The sequence below is a fragment of the Canis lupus genome, chromosome 3 (assembly GCF_048164855.1).
Source record: "Canis lupus baileyi chromosome 3, mCanLup2.hap1, whole genome shotgun sequence".
In the NCBI taxonomy this organism is placed as follows: Eukaryota; Metazoa; Chordata; class Mammalia; order Carnivora; family Canidae; genus Canis; species Canis lupus.
Genome location: NC_132840.1, coordinates 46,776,442 through 46,793,216, shown reverse-complemented (window position 1 = coordinate 46,793,216; position 16,775 = coordinate 46,776,442). Strand labels below are relative to the sequence as shown.

Sequence of the window (16,775 nt, the reverse complement as noted above, 5' to 3'; positions counted from 1 at the left end):
CCCCAATCCTCAGTTCAGTCCCCAGATTCCCCATTGGGGACTTCCGATGGTTCAGTCTGCAATTCTGCATTTGATGGGAATCCCAGTCCACAGTTCCCATTCTTTGGGGTCTGCTGGTTCAGTACTTTCCCCACCTCAGTTCCACACTGAGAATTGCTGTTGGTGCACACAAAGATTTCTACTGGTTGGGAGCATCACAGTTACTGCTGGTACACTAACGTGTACACAAGGTAAAGGCTATCGCTAATGAGAATCTCAGAAGCCAAAAGCTATGAAATTGGTGGGCACAGGCTAAGCACTTAAAGATCTCTTAGTGTCTGCCACCTAACTCTGAGAGTCCTGTGTCAGGATAAGCTGGTCACGGAATGGACACTGCTGTGACACAGGGTCACCTGCCACACAATTTCCAACCCAGCAGCATATCCCTTTAGGTATTAATTTGGCTCTGGGAGACTCAAAGGCTTAGCTAGAAGAAATGGGATCTTTAAATTCCAGAGTTGAGCACACCAACTTCCAGCACACCTACTTAATTTTATGGCTAAGAACTATAGTCCCAGAAGCTATAGATATCTACAAAAATGCAAAATCTTACTAAAGATAACAGCATTACGATGGCTAATATGGGAATATTCCAATTAGACAAGATCACTTATTTAAGAAGTGCACTAAAAGCCAGGGTTCCTAAATCAAACAAACAGAATAGCGTGCCTATTTTAGTTGGTATGCAGAAGCTTTCAAAGGCTTCAGGATTCCAAAACAGTTTCATTGAAAGTTTTACTGCAAAGGCCAATGAAAAATTAAAGACATAAAAGATATCTAAAACAACACCCAGGTCTCCCCCATAACATCCTCGTAGGTGGCCAACATCAAAACACTGGCTCACAAATCAGTGTATCACTTATTTTTTTTTTAATTTTTATTTATTTATGATAGTCACAGAGAGAGAGAGAGAGAGAGAGAGAGAGAGGCAGAGACACAGGCAGAGGGAGAAGCAGGCTCCATGCACCGGGAGCCCGACGTGGATTTCGATCCCGGGTCTCCAGGATCGCGCCCTGGGCCAAAGGCAGGCGCCAAACCGCTGCACCACCCAGGGATCCCCAGTGTATCACTTGTATCCAACCGGGCCATTAGAAAAAATTTTGTCCTCAAACGTTTTGGATAAACTCAACACTAATTTGAATGCCCCCATTATCTTCCTTTGAAGGAAGCCCCCATATGGTCTCCTCCCAGAGTTGGTAGGACTCTGAAAGTTTTCTGGTAAACTGCTATTATTTTTTTAAACAGCCGAGGAAAACGAAAACTAAAATTAATGAAAAACCTTGAATTTTGGTAGCTACCAGAGGCTACAGAAGGGATGCTGGGAAAACAGGCAGAAGACAGAGAAAAGTGAGAATTCATACCAGAGTCAGCTCTCCTGAATCTCCATCTGTAATGCCCAGTCAAGAGACAAAAATAAAATTTCACATTCTCCCTTTCTTTCCAAATCCACTGGTTCTTGATCCTTTCTCTCTGAGGCACCTACTGCCTTCTTGTCATGTTTTGTGCTCTAAGAACTGGTTTGGTTGTCTGCCTGAATGGGATCTGCAGGTTGCTGTTTCTTTCTTTTGCCTATCTTTGAGAGTAACTCTGGGAATACCTGTGTGACTCAGTGGTTGAGGGTCTAGTCCTGCATCAGGCTCCTTGCATGGAGCCTGCTTCTCTTGTCTCTGCCTATGTCTCTGCCTCTGTCTGTGTCTCTCATGAATGAATAATATTAAAAAAAAAAAAAAAAAGTAACTCTGGATCTTTGGAAAGCAGTATCCTTTTATACCCACTTCTTTTAGTTCCCTTTTACATTGAAAGGGGGGTTTTTCAATACTGCCAGAAACATGTGCTGTATGTTCTGGCTGAAAACTGACAAGATACTTAAAAAGAGTTTTTAAATGGCTCTGTGGTCAGAAGCTGGCCAAACTGGAAGCTGATAATCAGTCTGATAGGAAGTTTTTTTAGGCCTTCTTCCCTAAGCTAAAATGAAACTATGTGCCCAGAAGAAAAGCATCTGAAGCCTCTGTGAAAGGATTTATTAAAACATTCCAAAGACAAACAGTTCTAAATCCAGAACACAGAAATCTTTTGACTTCCATCTCAGTTGGAAAGCTCCTCTCTGACATTAAGAAGTAAACTGAGGATAATGAAGTTGGATAGGTACTTATGGTCTCCTTTAAGCTGCAAATTCCCCAATTCTTTGAGGAATTAAAGCAACTGTCCACATCTTATAAATATTCACAAGACCAGAAATCTGGCTCCAGAAACAATTTGCAGTCCATCTCTTTTTTACCAATACCAAAACCACCTCTATAGGTCTCAAAGGCTTCTAAGTATTGTGAAAATGTTGGCCTTAGGAAAAGTGTTTCTTGGAAGCATTTACATTTGTTTCCTGTGTCTCTGATGGGAATGTTCCACCTGGTCCTCTCTAGGATCTCTTATCTAGGCCATCTCTTTGAAATAACGTCAGGGACGAAATTCTATCCCAGAAAAAATAAAGAGGGAAAGGTTATTGGAACAAGGGTAAATGAAAAATCCTAAGTGTCTTCTCCACAAATATCATTAAAAAGCTTTAGCCATCTGACCAGGTACACTTATTTCATCTGCCAGAAACACAACATGGATCCAACTTAGAACTAGTTATTTTATCTGTCCGTGGCTAAAATTTTAGAATGGAAGCTGTAAGGTAGGGGTGTATTTTTAACCTATGGATGGTACTGCCAGAATTAATTTATAAAAGAGCTCTATTTAATTGGCTTCAAGAAAATAAAGTGCTTACATGAATTACATGCATATTCATACATTTGAATATATATAACATTCTAAAAATAGAAAGTAACCTAATGTTTTCAGGTACATGTGGTCTAGGAAAATATTCAGTATTAATTCTGATTTGTTAGTTTAGTTAAAATAGACATGTCTTTAGAGTTACTGACATAAACTATAGTTTATACCTACAACTTTTATTCTGAGTTTACTAGTCAAATAAGCTCATAGTGTCTCTGTTATAAACTTTGTCAATGGGAAACATAGAGTAAGATGACAGCTGACTTTGTCCAAATGTTTCACAAAGCTTTCATGGGTAGTTGAAACACAAATGATCTATAAATTAGACATATGTAAGTAATATATGCATTTTTAGGTGAACTTTTCAGCAATAATCATATTTTTGGAATGTCTACTTAAATGGTTTCCCCAAATCTTTTTGGTAAAAAAATTTTTAAAGAGTTTTACTAAATTAAAGGGTTCCTGGGTGGCTCAGTCAGTTAAGTGTCTACCTCCACCTCAGGTCATGATCCTGGGGTCCCGGGATCGAGCCCCGCATTGGGCTCTCTGCTCAGCAGACTCTGCTTCTCTCTCTCTGCCTCTGTCCCTCTCCCTGCTCGTGCTCTCTCTTTTGCTTTCTCTTCTCTCTCAAATAAATAAAATCTTAAAAAAAAAAAAAAGTTTTACTAAATTAAATACCTAGATCATCTCCAAATAAAATACTTAAATATTAATTACTGAACATACGTTTACCTACTTTATTATATAAAGAAAATAAAGATATTTGGGTCTATTAGTAAACGTTTTGTGCTACACTGAAAAATCTATGATGAGAAAGCATGTTTCCAGAAGATACAAAATGTAGTCATTAATTCACCAAGCCATGAATGCTAACACAAGACAGCTCACAATTGTTTACCGCTTTATTTTCACAAGACACTAAGGTTTTTAAGGGTTAGAAATTCTAATATATGTAGGATGTGTGTTCTTGGTAAAAGAAAATATGAGGAATGAAGATCCATTTTTGTTGAGGGAGAAGAAAGTGATTTTGCCCTAAAGTGAGACTGGTTATTGTGAATGAAAAAAAGAAAAAAACAGGACAAAATCAGAATGTAAAAAAAACTGGAGAAGGTTCGTGAAAAGGGAATCTTGGGAAAAGTTTGTGCCTGGTCAAATGGTTAATATTAAAATGAACTTGAGTTAAAAAAAAAAAAAGATGAATTTTTTTTTAAAGATTTTTATTTATTCATGAGAGACACAGACAGAGAGAGGCAGAGACACAGGCAGAGGGAGAAGCAGGCTCCATGCAGGGAGCTCGATGTGGGACTCGATCCCGGGTCTCCAGGATCACGCCCTGGGCCGAAGGCAGGTGCTAAATCGCTGAGCCACCCAGGGATCCCCAAAAAAGATGAATTTTAACATCAAAAGTTAAGGTGGTATGGTATTATTATTATTTGTTTTTTTCTGTTAAAAGGACAATATTTTCTCAGTCTGCTATTATTAAGAGACTATGACAGGTTTTTCTTTATATATAATCTGCTGAGAAAAAAGGATTCTGTCTTATCAAAATCATTTCCTGTGTTTCATGTTGTCTTTATCAAGTCTTTGATTACTGAAGAAAATTGAATCTCCTCTATTAAAAGAGCCTAGGTGTTTTTAAAAGAGCCTAATTGTTTTTACAATTAGGTAAAATACTTTCCATATTTGCCTATAAAGTCTGTAACTGTCACGCTGGCTAAATGATAACTGAGTATTGTTTCACAGTAATCTCAGATCCTGTGTAACCAAGTATCTTAAAGCCTTTTGATATTTTGACAAACTTCCTCAAAATGTAATCCTAAATGAAGTCTTCTTGACCTAGAAGTAACTTTGGGATTTTTTCAGAGGATTCCAGGAAACTGTAAAAGATCTGTTCTCTCTCCTCGTAAGAGAGAGATATTCACTAATTAGGCTTGTTATGTTACATTACACGGGCAGCATTATCATATAAGTGATGCTAAAGTTTCTTAGGTTCTGATATGCCCTGATATAATGTTATCAGTCATAATTTCAGTTGTTATCTTAAAATACTAAAATATCACAAATCACTATATTTCCCTGTTATTTTCATTATAGTAACCTCTCATCTGATCTTTAACTATGGGCATTTTTAAGTCTTGTCACTTACAGAGTTATTGTTTTACTCTGATGCTTTTGCAGAAGTGTTCAGGGAAAAGACTTTGACAAGTAAAGGTTTCGCACTTTCCATTTTTTTTTTTTAAAGAGAGGAAGAGAAATAAAGGAGTAGGGGCAAAGACACACACACACACACACACACACACACACACAGAGGGCGGGGGGGGGGGGAGAGGGAGGGAAGGAGGGAGGGCATCTTAAGCAGACTCTATGCCCAGCATGGAACCCAAGATGGGGCTTGATCTCACAACCCTGCGATCACGACCTGAGCTAAAATTGAGTTGGACGCTTAACCAACTGAGCCATCCATGTGCACCAACAAGCAAAGATTTCTAATAACTTTAAACCATAAAACTAAGTGGGAAGAACTTCCAGAACTAATGGAAAAACTGGATTCAAGGAGAACAAGTATTAATTACATGGGACTGAATGAACTGAGGATGATTATAATTTTACATGACCTTTTGTTAGAAATACTGCTAGTTCCTTAGTGTTTTTGCTTTTCTAGATTTAGGGAAACATTTTCACTTAAGTGATTATGACCTACAGCTATTTGGTAGGGCATACATTTGTAAACAAAGATGAAACATTTACTTACTTTTTCTCCCTAACTGATCCCTCTAGAATTCATAAGCTCTTGGGTATTATTTTCATGGCAATATGCTTAGTTATTTGTATTAAGTTCAATAAAAATCTGTTCTCCTTGTAACAGGACACAACTGGAAACACTAGCTATATTACCAAGGCTTTGACCTGAACGTCCTATTTTAGAGATATGCATAGACTCAGATATGACCAAATATCTTTAAGGAACTGCTTGGAAAAATTGGGCTGGTACCTTGCTCACAGGATTCCTGGCAGGCCTATGTACCTCAGAATATTTTGGGGAAACTTTTAAGAGAGAAATTCACTCAAACTATAGGTACTACAGCTAAAATTTAATGGCAAGTCTTGGCTTGGCTTCCTGGCCTCAGAGAAGAGTTCAATCTGAGATTCCTTATATAAGGTTCCAGCAAAGTAGTTTTCAAAAGAACTTATATGGTCAATCATGATTCTTGCTGCACTTATAAAACTAGACTAAGTTAGAAAACAAAGAAAGGAAAAAAAAAAAAAAGAAAACAAAGAAAGAAAGAAAGAAACTAGGCTAAGTTTAATACACAGTAATTTTACTGTGACTATCTTTTTAAAAAATGGGAATAACTATAAAGAGAATAACTGTGTTTGTATCTTTGTAGATACGAGATTCTAGGCTGTAATGGTCTTTGAGGTTTTCCTCTATACCTGTACATAACCTGGACTGGCTCCTGAATTCTAGTTTTTGCAAAAAATTTGGCTATGACTCTCCAAACTAACATTTCAACTCTCTCCCATTCTTCTAATTTGGAATCGCTAAAGAACAAAGACTGCCCTCAAGGGCTATATCAGGTCCTCCTCATTCCCCAGGCAGTAACCAAACTTCAGGGAATTGAATCTTGCATCGACAGCTCCCAATTAAAAAGAGCCCCTTCAAACTCTAGGAACTATACAGCAGCTGGAGACCTCAAAATCAATTCGACTAGGAAGGAATGGACTTGAAAGTGGACTGCTATACCCAAGATGTCATTCTTTAAACATGAAATGAAATGTTTTCCTTTTCTCTTTCCTTTACTCTGGCACTGGCCTAGAAAGAAAGCCACCATCCATCTCTCTCAGGCCATTAGTAAGGGAAGGTAGGGGGTGGGACAATCTTTTAGATTGCTGGACTTTTAAAAAGAGTTCTTTATCTGTCCATGATACTAGAGATATCCCCTCCCCATGACCAATTTCTCTTCTATTCCCAATTAATGCCCTGAACTGAGGAGTCATACAGGCTGACTTTTACACTTAGAACACCTAATAACTAGTTTTCACCCTTCTGTGATTATAACTATACCAGCCCAATTGGACACAAATACCTAAGGAAATCGTAGTACATTTGTATTCCCACGTTCCTGTGACTATCTAAATCTGATCTGCTCCCAATTATAAAAAGACCTCACCAGCAGCCTCCATCTTGGCAAGGTCAACATTGTTCTTGATAATAGGATATCCCCTGATTATCTTGCAGCAAAACAAGGAAATGTATGTGCTGTAGTCAATGCTACTTACCGCACCTAGATTAATACTTCCTGGAAAGTTGAAAATCAGTGACATAAAAATACCTGAAAAAACCACTTCAATTAAAAAAGTGACTCTTTCAATGGAGGTCTTTGAGTTATTTGATTTTGATTGGTTTGGGTCTTGGGGACCATGGATCCAAAATGCACTGCAGACATTGGGAATGATCCTGCTTAAAATAACCATAGGGGTCTCCCTCATGCACTATATTCTCTCAAAACCTTTAAATGCATGTTTGCAGCCACTAACCACAAAGCAAATGGCCTCCTTGGGTCTGGAACATCATAAAAGGAATGAAGAGAATAACTGACTTAAAACAATGTGAAGCTGAAGTTGTGACCTGTGAGTACCACAGAGATTCGGCAAAAAAAAAAAAAAAAAAAAAAGGCCTTTGAATACCACAGGAACAGCAAAACCTGCAAGAATTTGAGCAGTAGCTGGGAGTGGTGCTAAGGTCTTAAATTTTTATCACACCACTCAGTTAAGCTGAGAGTCTAACGAAAAGGGGGGCGGGGAGATGGGGTGCCTGGCTGGCTCAGTCAGAGGAGTGTGTGACTCATTCTTGACGTTGGGGTCGTGAGTTTTGAGCCCCACTTTGGGGGTAGATATTACTTAAATAAATAGGTAATAAACGAAAAAGGGGGGAGCATTGATTGCTTCAAAAAAATTTAAAAATCAAAAAAAGGGCAAAAGGCCCAGAATAGAGTCAACTGTGCTAAATCCAAGTCACCAAATGGTGGTTAATAACTAACTTACATTTTCAACCTCTCCCAGGAGTGGAATCTTAAGCTACTCAATTTGGAATTACCTAGTCCATACCAGTGGGGTAATCTACCCGATAGACCTCTGCTGTCCCTCAAAGGAAGGTGACCTTGCCCAAAACAATGCATTCTTTGCTATTACTAACTTCCTTGTTCTGCCCTCCCCTGCCTCTAAAAGTCCTCTATTTTGTATAACACTTTCTGTTTGATAGACTGGATGCTGCCCAATTCATGAATTGTAGATCATAAGTCATATGATAAGATCTTTAAAATTCACTCAGTTGAATTTTGTTTTTTCAACATTAACATGTCACCGAACCAGAGACCTGTCCTCCCAGGGACGCCCAGGCAAATGCCCCACAATCACCTAACAGGAAGGGTTTTACGTGCATTCTGGACTAGTGGCTGAGAGTTAAGGGGAAGCAAGTGAAGTACCTCTGAGCCCAAAAGATTAAAATCTAACTGAAGACTAATATCTCTCTAAGGAAAAAGAGGAAATGGGTTCAAATCCTGAGTCCCTGCCAAGAGACCAGTTTTTACTCAGGAAGGGTTACCAGTCAAAATGGGTCTCTTAGGTTTCTTCATCAAAGAAGTCTGAAGACCAAGGTGTAGAATTCTGTGCTTATGCACAAAGCAGGAGCTCTGGTGCCCTAAGCTTCTGCATAATCTTCTCCAGCAACAGAACTTGTTCCCAGGCCAACCTGCCAGAACCAGCAGTGCAGGCAGCAGAGGCCGAGGGAGGCAGCGGCAGAGGGTATGTGTTGTGAGCGCAGGAAGCTCAGGCAGCAGTAGGAGTTCCTGGGAACCACAGGAAGCTCTTGGAAGGGCTCAGCCTGGTCATATGAATGACGCCATCCTAGAGGGGTTTGGGTAAGGTTCCAGGCACAGACAGAGGTACCATAACTTGCAGAATGAGAGCCCCTCCAACTAATCCTTGGATCTAGAAAGCACCCCACCGAGTCACATCTGACTCGCATGCTGCAGGCCTACCAGGGCTGCAAAGAGAAAAGTCAGATGAGGAAAGGCAAGTGGCACTTAATGCAGCCTGTCTACAAAGAGAGGGTTTCTGGTGAGGTCAGCCAGGGCTTCTTTTGCAGAGTGAGCGAGCAGTTTATATCCTGGCTCCCGTGATATACTGCCGGTATGGCAGCAAATGTCTCCCTGGGCTGGGTGATGGCACAGAAAGGAAGCGCCTGCACCTGTGCTCCGCCTGACCTCTTGAGGTTCCCAGCCGCGGGGGTGGGGGGTGGGGGGTGGGGGTGGGGGGGGTGGGGAATATGTGCAGAACTGTACACGGCTGGTCCTGGTGTCAGTCACCAAGAATTCAGCAAAGACCATGGCTTCCCCAGGTTGGTTCAGGAGTGACTCATCATCCAAGAAACATCTGAAAAGTTCTAGAGCAAATGTGGAGAGCAGAGCTGGTCAGCCCATAAAGGCTTACTTCAGGGCTGTTGCTTGTCAGGAAACCAACCCCCTCTGTCCCCCCAGCCCAGCTCCTGGGCAGGCTGGGCTCAGCTGCCACTCTGGAGAGTTGTGGCAGAAATCCTGCAGTATGGTCTAGTCAACCAGGATGCAGAAATCCAATCAACTACAGGGTGGGCTACTTGGGACCAGAGTACAGGTCTTGCAAAGCAGCTAGCCAGCAGTCATTAGGGTAAGAAAGTGACATTACAGTGTTAGGATGCAGAGTTGGTGGGTGCCAGTACCAGGTGAAAACCCATCTCCATGGTGGCAAGGAGCATGCAGATAGTAAAGCCCCAGAGATGCCATCTACCCCAGGCTACTAGACAAGAACAAGTTCAAAGCCAAGCAGGTGTGTTGAATGTTAATTCTTTGGTTTGCCGCTAAATCAGGGCATGGTTGCCCACTCAGGAACCTCCAGGGCCCACAGCCTGTTCGCTGGCCAGTGTGAAACCTCCCCTGCTCTGGCCCACAGTCACTCAGATAATTACTTAATTGCTTAAAGGATAGCCTTGGCCCCATCCTGGGTCACATCAAAGGAATAGGGTCTTCCCAGTTAAAGGCCCAGTGGGGAAGTGCATCCTGGTTCTGCTGTACCAGGCTGTTCCCACTAGGAGTCTCCCTGCTTCTGAGGTCCCAATTCTGCATCTGCATGCTGGGATGGTAACACAGGACCTCTCAGGGTTACTAACAAACAAGGAGACAGCTAAGTTACCCCTCAGGCAACAGGTCAGCTTTCCCCTCCCTCTGCCTAGGAATTAGGAACATCTGTTTTCTTCTCTTTTTAAGACCAACAACTCTGGGCATCTCCTCCTTATTCTGGAGGTGGACCCACAAGTGTACAGGTCCTTTCCACCTGGCGCTTTGGGACAGCAGGTGTGTATTAAGGAAAGGAACAGGAGAGAAAAGCACCCTCCTGGCAGCTAGCTCCTTGAGGAGGTTAGCCTGTCACCACCTTGCTGTCCTCACAGCATGCCACAGGTCAGAGCTTTACTTAGGCTTCCGCAGGGTGGAGAGGACAGTCTGAGAACTTTAGGAATTTAGGTCTGAACCTTTTTTCCAGCAAGTGAACTTCTTTGGGAACTTAATGAAAATTTTGGATTTTCTTTTCCCAGAAAAATGTACATATGGCCTCTAATCATTTAGAGGGGTTCATGGACCTCTGGCAATTCAGCCGTGGACCTGGGTGACGGCAAAGGCTCCATGTACAGACTCCGGGATAGAAGCTCCTATCAGAAGGGGGCACTCCAGCACTCTGGTCTAGGCCAGGGCCTCAGGGATAGAGCCCAGCTATCTCCCCAGCTCTCCAGGAAGCACAGGGCCAGGGGCGCAGGAGAAAGAAAGGACAGAGCCCTCTTCTCTTCAGGCCACAATGAAGTTCCATGCCTCTGTCCCAGTCCCTTCCTACGTCCCATCTATAAACACCGTCTTTCCAGGAAGCTGTGCCCGCGGCCCCCGCCTCCCATTTCACATTTCAGCCAAGCCTGGGTACAGAGATACTCTGGGATGCCCTGTCACTTCATAGGTTGCCTTGGCTTCCCTGTGGGAGCACTCAAGGGAGGAATGTGTGCTGCCCACCCCACCGCCTTACATCCCCTTCACCCGTGCCTCAGACTAGAAGGACAAGGGGAACTTCCACCTGCATCGCCAGGCTCTTCCTGCCTCCAAGGCCATCTCAGAGAACAGAAGGGGGCCAGGAAGGAAAAGCTCCAGCTCCACGAGGCCAGGTGGCTGAAAACATGCCCAGGGCCCTTGAGGTATCATCGCCGGGAGGCACTCACAGGAAGCAGCTGGCCCCTGGCCTTGGTCTCTGGCCCAGAGATCCTGCATTTCTGGCTACCGGGGACTCAGAGTTCCATGACCAGAGTCCAGGGTCAAAAGGCAAAGCTTCCCCACACACTCTGAACAGAAAGGGAGAACAAGTGTGCTCCCCCAAGGAAGGCTTAGGGAACATGTGTGTGCACGCATGTGTGTATGTGTGCACACCTGTGAGGTGAGAAGAGGAAATGTGTATGTTAAAGTGTGTATGAGAAAATGAGTATAAAAACCATATTAAAAAAAACACAAAGGAGTATGAGCACGTGTGCGCGTCTACTAGAGAATACGAGTGTACACGAGACTGTGGAAAGGCAGGGGAGTGTGTCTGTGCACATGTGGCCCTCTAATCCCCTCCTTACCTCCTCTCGTTGCCAAACAGACGGGCCACCTCTTCCCTGCCAGGGCTCCGGGCCCGAGTCCTACGCTCCAGCCGCCTTTTCTCCACCTGGAAGGCTTCTCGGTGGCTGATCCTGACGGCCTTAGGGACGTCGGCCAGGGCGGCATACTGCCTGCTGGCTTTAAAGGCAAAGGTGCGCCCCGGTCTCTCTGCTCCCCGCCCCCCAGCGCTGCCGGAGTCCATGCGGGTGGGGGGCTGGCTGGCCGAATCCAGAGAGCCAAGGGAGCTGCTGCACACCATTCGGCCGGGGGGTTGAGAACCTGGGGAAGCAAGGGGATGACCAAGCTCCTGGGAGGGCGGTCCAGGGCCACTATACCTGTTGTTGGGGGTGCTGGGGCTGGGAGGGGAGAGCGGCGGGGGCAGCTGTTGCTCCTCGGCCTTCAAGTCCTGCTTGGTCTTCTCTAGGGAGAAGTAGCCACTCTCAACCCGGACTTTGCGGCCACAGTCCATGCGGTCGCTGCTCATGGTGCTCTCCTCTGGAAGAGAGAAGGGGGAGGCAGGAGACATACTCAGCCTCTTGCCATCTCTAGTTTCTGGGGACTTCTGAAAGAGCCCACGTGGATCCAAACGGGGGCCAACTCTCTACCTCCCAACTCTAAAGGCACACATGGGCTTGCCCCAGGACAGCTTCACAGGACAGCAGTGAAATGTCCTTCCCACCCATGTGCCTCATCCATCTCTCTCTAACCTGGCTGTGTCTGCTACACTGTTGGGGGTCCCTGAGCTTCTAGTCTGGGGGCTTGTTTGGAAGAGCATGTTCCCCTGCCCAGGAGAGATGTCCCACAGACAACCCCTTGTAAGCAAATACCAAGGAGGGATTCAAGGGCTAACTGGCAGTTCAGCCTGTTAGGGCATTTGGGGAGGGAAGAGTCAGGGGACTTCTGTGGGAATGAGAGGAGTGGATGCGGACTACCCACCAAGGTTTGATGTAGCTTCACCCCTAGCTGGTGCAAAATGCATTTTGGCCTGAATGAACTGGGTCATTCCCAACTGTCCTCTCGTTTTCAATGAGCTAGACAAAATGCAAATGGGAGAAGCCAGCCTATGTCATGCAGAGCCCTCCAGGGCCCAGACCAGGGAGGCAGAGACTGCTGCCCTGTTTCTGCTCAGGCAATTCCAAAGTGGTAAGTGGAGAGAGCACAGCAAAGCCCCCTGAGCACTCTCTTCTCCACCTCGCCCAGGAGCTGGACAGGAGTGGACAGCAAGGGGAAGGCCTAAGATGCCCTAACCACTGCTGCTCTCAGGACACGTTGAGCTTCCAGGGTTAACTAGCCCATAAACACAGTACAGCCACGGTGGTAGGAACCAGAGACCTGCTGGTACACAGACCTCATCCTAGAGCATTCTGATTCTCACAACACCCATCTGGGGCTGACAGAATAGGTGCTGTTTCCTCCTTTATAGATGGGACGTTAGAGCTAGAGGGGCAAAGCCAAGAATCCCAGGCCCACCCAAGCCAGGCCCTGTCAAAGGCTGAGGGATGCAGAAGGTGAAGGAGCCTGAGGCTCAGGACTGGGTTATCAGGGGTCAGCTGTGTTGGGATGGAGGCCTGTTCCAGCACTGTGAGACTGAGCACCAAGACAGGCAGGCACGAGAGCCAGCCCAGCTCCCACTTACCATCCTTGCTCTCCAGCCCAGGCTCCCTCAGGGTGCTGGCAGCAGGAGGCTGGCTCTGGCTGGGACTCTGAGCTGGACTTAGGCTGCCCCCATCGGGCTGGTCCTTGGCCCTCATTTCTTCCTGCCAAAGTGTAGACTTGGTGGTGGGGACTTTCTCAGCACTGGGAATGCTGCTGCTGCTGCTGCTGGTGACAGCCATCTTGGCCGGCCCTGGTTCCTGGGGGAGAGAGTGGTGTCTGGGCTGCCACAGGAGCACACAGCCTGGGCTGGTACACAGGTCCTGGCTGCCTAGGTGCCTGGCTACGGGAGACACCAAGAGCAACTCTGTGTCAGTGGCCCAGAATCTTCAGAAGGGGAGGCTCAGAGCAGAGACATCCTGGTCAAGATGAAAGCTCCATCTGGATGGCCCTGTGGCCTTTTCTCTTCTAGAGTCCCAGGCAGCATGCCCACAGTGCCTGGTCCCACCGGCCTCAGGCCAGGTTAGGCAAATACATGGAGCAAAACCTGAAGGCTTTCTGCCTGGAGCTCGGAGAGCAAACACATGCAAGTTCTCCCTTCCCACAAAACCACAGGACCAGAGCAGGGGAGCAGGCATTAAAGGTGAGAGGACAAGTGCTGGCTCAGTTTGTCATTCCTAGACTTGTAGGTAATTAGGAAACAAATCAGGAAAGAATACACCGTTGAGATGGCCCACTGGGTAAATGCAAAGCATGTGCTCACATAGCACTGTGCCAAGACCCACCCTTGGCCTCCCCAGCCTTCCCGTGTTGGTCCTCGAAAGCTAAAATCAGACACCTGGGACACAATGTGAAGGAAAAGAGTCATCGGACACAACCCAAATATCCAATCTACACTTATGCCCTCCCACACAAACTAGCTGGGAGCCCAGATCAGAGCCAGTGCTGCCCTACGGGAGAAGCATTCATGCAGGAGTCCATTTCCAGAGCATGCAGAGAATCTTAACACCTCAAACCTGGAGCCCAGATAGGGCAGGGTGGGATCCCCAGCTGCCCCACAGCACTAGCTCACACCCTGGGCCCAAACCCCGTGCTTGGCCCAGGATCCTGGGTGCCAGCTACAGAGGGCACTGTCAACAAGATGGCTTCAGACTTTCTCAAAAGTGAGACACGTCTCAGCTGTCTTCCCAAACACAAATGCCTACCTTCCACTCCCATCCTAGTGGCCAAACCTCATTTTTAGAAACCTTAACCCAATTCTGAATTGGAGTCCTTGGCAAGGATCATATATGAAACAGGTTATGCATCCCCACATGCACGCACACAGACCCAGTACTAACCAGCAGGTTCTCTGACAGCCACTGACATGGAACTATGTGGTGAGCTCTGGTTCATCACCGCACCATCCTGTCCTCCCCAACAACACCTCACAGGGGAGGCTGCCCAGGCTGAGAGGATGTTGCACTCACGCTTGCATGAACAGTGAGGGCCAGAGTGAGCCTTCGAGCCTTTTCCACTACCAGCACCCTCAGGAGTGGCAGGGGGTGGAGTGAGCTGCTTTGGACTGGCATCCTAAAGGATCTACAGAGAAGCCAAAGTGCCAGGTATCTCAATGGGAGAAGACAGGCATTTTAACCAAGTCCAAAGCTTTGCTTAGCTTTGTAAGCACAGTATTAAAGACAGGAAGGCTCTTCTCACAAACCCAGGACACACCTGACTGCCTATTTGGTCAGAGCTGCCAACAGACCTGGCTCCCAGGCTGGAGATTTCCTACAGCTTTGTCCACCTTGCAAGAAGTGGACTTCTTGGAATAAAATGGCAATGGTTTCTGACAGTTTCCTGAGGGCTCCAACAGAACCAGGCTCTAATGATCTAAGGAGAAACGGCCCCAGGGCTACCTGTCCCCCTAGCCAGTATACTGCTCTCACTCCACGTCCCAGCGACGTTTCCCCCAAGCAAGTCACTCTAGCTCCCCCTGCCATGGGCCCTGACAACTGGGTCTTCAGTTCAAAGGCCAGAAGCAAGAAGCTAGCTAGGCATGCTTTGGGGGGCTCAGGGCCAAACTGGGATTCCTCCCACAGAACTGGGTGGAGTGACATGCTCTGGGTGGGGCCTCAGTGAATCTGTCCCCTCGGTGGAAGATGGGCTGCACAAGGATAGGTAGAAGTTGCCAGAAAGGGCCAAAGCAGAAGAGGCAGGCAGCTTTACTTTTGAGGAAAGTGTCCTTGACTTCAGAGGTCTCAGGCCCAAGCTCTATGTGATCTGCCTACAGCATATGCATAGCCCTCTCTGGTGCTTGGGTGACTCCAACAGTGAGGGCAATGGCTGGCAGGGATCCCAAGAAGTAGAGGAAATTCTAGGCCTGAGATCCAAGGGGCCATGACAGGGAGCTTGGGAAACAAATGCATTTCTTGGCACCACATGGCTACAGACCTACCTTCTGGCCCCAGGCTGTCCAACCTGTGCAGGGCTATCTGCATCTGCAGATCCCTCCCCGTGCTCCCCACTTCTGGAGAACTCCTCCCAGAGGATGAGGGCCCTGAAAACAGCAGCCAAGGTCCATTGGCAGTTCTCTTTCTCTCCTTTGGAGGCTCTGCCTTCTACCACCTCTATGCCAACCCTTACCCTAGTGAGCGGAGACAGAGGGACAGTCTGGCAGCAGGAACACAGCCACGTTGGCTCCAGGAGGGGGGGTGGGTTGGTGGGTGGGTGATACAGGGAAGCCTGATCTCTGGGTAAAGTTGTTTCTCTTTTCCAAAGTGTCTTGAGACTTGGCATAGGCCAGGTCAGGGCTATGTGGCACTGCCTCTGCTCCTTACAATGTCACTGCTGTGTAGAGAGGGCACTGGGGTTCAAAACATAGGCCTGTGGAAGCTCAGCCACGGCCAGCAGTATCTGGAGGGAGGGGACAGGCAGGGAGAAGGGACAAAAGGTCTGGGCTTCTATGTGTCTACTGCACATGTAGTTGCCTTATTTGGAGGCAGGAGCTCAGCTCAAGCACTGCTTCCAAGGATCGCTATAGAAACGCAGAGCTACCCTAAATGCTATGTGGCCTTCCATAGGTGCCTATGGAAGAGGAAGGAGGTAGAAGTGCCAGGTTTCCTATGTGCTAGTCCCTGCATGGTCGAGATACCTGCACTGCTCAGGGTCCTCAATGCTTCGATGCTGTAATGAGGTCTGTGTGGTTTATCTGGCTGCTCAGAAAGGGTTTTCAAAGCAGGGAGGAATGAAGACACAGGGCAGGAAGGGAGGCTCAGGCCAGCCGCCTTCTGTAGCCCTTGCATACTAGCTAAGCAGGCACATTCTCTAGAGGGGGTCTCCTAGGAAGCCTTTCTTTCCACTTCCCCGGCACAGAAACTGAGCTGGGACTCAACAAGGAGGGATGTGACCTGGAGCGGGTGTAGCAGTAGACACCCAAGTAGAAAACAAGATACTCCAGAAGAGGTAGCCATGCACAACACATGTGTGGGCCTGAGAAGAACCAGTGTACGGGACCAGGAGGGACATTCTTCCTGACGCACCTCTGCTAACACTGAGAGGTCTGTTGTTTTTCAGGTCTCTGAAGAAAGGCCCAGAAGCAGGGGCCAATAGCCTGGGGGATTGGGGATATGGGAGGAACCAGCATTCCAGAGCTCCACTTAATGAACCAAGTCTCCCAACCCA

At 46.5% G+C, this 16,775-nt stretch overlaps 1 protein-coding gene across 13 annotated transcripts in view; it reads right to left on the bottom strand.

Annotated features, from left to right (window-relative positions):
* The window catches only part of MPRIP (myosin phosphatase Rho interacting protein), a 150,658-nt gene that overhangs the window by 42,514 nt on the left and 91,369 nt on the right, over window positions 1-16,775 (bottom strand). For 8 of the 13 annotated variants that reach the window (XM_072820821.1, XM_072820817.1, XM_072820819.1 and 5 more), the window contains exons 6-8: window positions 13,156-13,372; window positions 11,855-12,014; window positions 11,501-11,653 (exon numbers count right to left, since the gene is read on the bottom strand). In XM_072820821.1, the coding sequence (XP_072676922.1) occupies window positions 11,501-11,653; window positions 11,855-12,014; window positions 13,156-13,372 (530 nt within the window). Of the gene's footprint in view, window positions 1-11,500; window positions 12,015-13,155; window positions 13,373-16,775 lie in introns of all 13 variants that reach the window. The other 5 variants (XM_072820822.1, XM_072820820.1, XM_072820826.1 and 2 more) reach the window with 2 other exon arrangements.